Here is a 2,935-nt window from a genome sequence, read left to right as displayed (position 1 = left end):
GCAAATAAAGAAGGAGAAGTAAGGAGGGGGCTCTCGGCATGCTCTGCGGATGTCCTGGGAGGATTCACTTTGTCTGCGGATAGAAGGGATGCTGGTGGCTTCGGTGGCGGATGGAGGGGGGTGGTTGTTGGTCATCCACATGCCACCCAAGATGTTATTCACTGCTAACAATTACCATTATCTGTCCCCACTTTTGGCTAATCAGACAGAATATGTAATGATGACGCCTGTTTCCTGCTGTCTTTGGGAGGTAACGGGTTATTCTCTCATGGGGGTGGCGGGAGGGGGGGTTACACCTACTCCCATTAGGGCTTTAGCACTTGACTAATTCAGGTACTTAGCATCCTATAGACAGGGACGGTTTGAAAGCAGGCAGTGTTTGCAGTGGGGAGGACTGTTTATATAAACAGGACACCTCTGTAAACGACACTAATATTTGGGGTTAGGTGGCGATGGAAAGGAAGGTCCTCTTGAGCCGAGAGATTCCCCAGTAACTGGACACAAATCTTTCCTCTCGGCTTTTAAGGAAGGGGGTTCGGTTTGGGGTGATATTTTTTTGGGGGGGTGTGCACAACCTACCATGGCCACATCTGGCAGGGTCAGTTTTACAGTGAGGAGCATTTTGGATTTACCAGAGCAGGATGCGAATAGCATAAAGCAAGCCTCTGACCATCACCACTCAGCGGAGAACTACAACGGCTCGCCGTATCGAGGGTGGATAGAAACAGACAGAAATCACTATCCCTGTGAGTATAAAACGGACAGGAATTCTCCATCTCAGCAGAATTACCACTCATTTGTTTCCCTCCTTCCTTTGAGGAACATGCGAAGCAGCGAATTGACAGCGTACATAACCCTACAGGATCGGGGAAATACAGGCTGGGAATTTTATAAAATATTACTGAATAGCAACCACAAAACTGCAGAAATGTCCCGGCCAGATTTTAAGAAAGAAAAGAGGGTTTGGTTTTTGCTATGGGTTATTTTGGGAGGGTTTTTTTGTTTGTTTGTTAGGGGTTTTTTTGTTGTTGTTTGTTTTTTTTGGTAGGTCTGTGCATGTTCCAAGCTGTCAGGAACCAAAGCCTCAGGCTGGGTCCACCTCTCTCTGAGCGCTTATCGTTTAAGCCCACTTTCCGGATTATTTTTTTACCCTCGTTTTACTGTTGTAAAAAGTCCTGATTTTTTTGGTGCTGAAGGGTTTGAGGCCACCCCACGCTCCGCAGACGAAATCTGGGCACCCCCCCGTGCCTCGCCTCCCTGAGCTACAGCGGAGCGCCCTGCGCGCCACCGCCTACATCCTCGCACCTGCCGCCGCGTCGGGCAGGCTGCAGCTCGCAAGCCCAGCTGTGTAGCACACTGGTCGCACCTCGCACACATAAATTGTGCCGCAGTTATACGGCGTTTATTGTGTAATATATATATTATATGTGTGTGCGCAGGGGGAGATCGTCTTTTGAATGGGAGCGGGAACACCACCGGGATAAGCTAATTATTGAGGTAATCGAGCGGCGAGTGAAAAGCAGTTATGAAAGGAACAGGCAGCCCCGTATTCTGTTTTAGTAGCCGGGAACACTAGGGCTGGCCGCCCGCAATTCCCGGGCTGTGCTCGGCGGAGCGGCCGCGCCCCTGCGGGGATTGACTGCCGGGAAAAGCAGGTCATCCACGGGAGGACAGCCCTCTCCATCCCGTGGGCTAGGTTTAATGTATTCCTGGGGTTAGCTCACATCTCTCGTTGACTGTTGGGATTAATCCGGCCCGGTCGCCAGCCGGGGCTCACCCTGCGAGAGGCATTTCAGCTCTCGGGGCCTCCTCGATGCCTGCCTCTCTCCCCGGCCCCGGCTGCTCCCTTTCTCTAACCCACTCACTGTCCCCAGCTTCCGACGAGAGCGGTCCGGAGATGAACTTGCCCGACTCCACCCAAAGGTCTCTCCCCGCCCGCGGCTCGGAGGCCGAGGAGAAGAAGAAGAAGCGGCGGGTGCTCTTCTCCAAGGCGCAGACGCTGGAGCTGGAGCGGCGGTTCCGGCAGCAGCGGTACCTTTCGGCACCGGAGCGGGAGCAGCTGGCCCGGCTGCTCAGCCTCACCCCCACACAGGTGAAGATCTGGTTCCAGAACCACCGCTACAAGATGAAGCGGGCGCGAAGCGAGGGCTCCGGCAGCCCCCAGCCGCGCCCGCCCGCCCTGCTGCGCCGGGTGGTGGTGCCGGTCCTGGTGCGGGACGGGGAGCCCTGCCGCGGCTGCCCCGCCAGTCCACCGGAGCCCACGGCACGCCCCAAGCTGGGCTGCGCCCTGGCGGGATGCAGCGCCCAGGCCGCCCTCGCCCTGCAGGGCTACCGAGCCTGCCCGCCCGCCGCCGCCCTCGGCGTCTTCCCCGCGTACCAGCACTTGGCGCATCCCGCCGTCGTCTCCTGGGGATGGTGACAGCGGCACTTAGCCCTCTGGGGCCGGACTCATCCCACGGGCGCGGCCCGCCCCAGCCCCGGGCTGTAGCGCGGGGAAGGCGCCGGAGCGCCGGGCGGGCCGGGCGGCGGAGCGGGCTCCGGGGCGGCGGCAGGCCGGGACGAAGCTGGCCGGGGCCACGCTCCCGACTATGCCGGCCTCACCCGAGGGCGAGGATGCCGCGTGAGGTGCGAATTTTGTAAAACCTCTGCTCCTCCTCCTCCTCCTCCTCCTGTTCGAGAGATTCCTTGTTAAAAATTAATGATCATCTTAGCGACCTAGTGTACTTTAAAATAGCTGACTCTTCCAGAGACTAATAAAATGATTTTTGGCAAGTAAGTTTCTCCCGGCGGAGAAGTGTATTTGTGACGATTCAAAACCATTCCTGTTTTGTAGGATTGCCTCCTGTGCTATAAAATCTTAAATGCTTGTCTCCAGTCGAATTTGACTTTCAAGTTAGTTTATTTTATCCGTATGAGCCGGTAAACCGCAAATAAA

The 2,935-nt window shown here is 56.2% G+C and overlaps 1 protein-coding gene across 1 annotated transcript; it reads left to right on the top strand.

Annotated features, from left to right (window-relative positions):
* The first annotated feature begins 575 nt into the window (after positions 1-575).
* Positions 576-2,419, top strand: NKX2-8 (NK2 homeobox 8). Its single transcript, XM_062495455.1, has 2 exons — positions 576-746; positions 1,875-2,419. Exons 1-2 carry the CDS (start codon positions 581-583, stop codon positions 2,417-2,419), a joined length of 711 nt encoding a protein of 236 aa, XP_062351439.1. The 5' UTR covers positions 576-580.
* The last annotated feature ends 516 nt before the right edge of the window (positions 2,420-2,935 follow it).

Source organism: Cinclus cinclus, chromosome 6 (assembly GCF_963662255.1).
Source record: "Cinclus cinclus chromosome 6, bCinCin1.1, whole genome shotgun sequence".
In the NCBI taxonomy this organism is placed as follows: Eukaryota; Metazoa; Chordata; class Aves; order Passeriformes; family Cinclidae; genus Cinclus; species Cinclus cinclus.
Note: the sequence above shows the minus strand (reverse complement) of the source record. Positions and strands in the feature narration are given on the sequence as shown.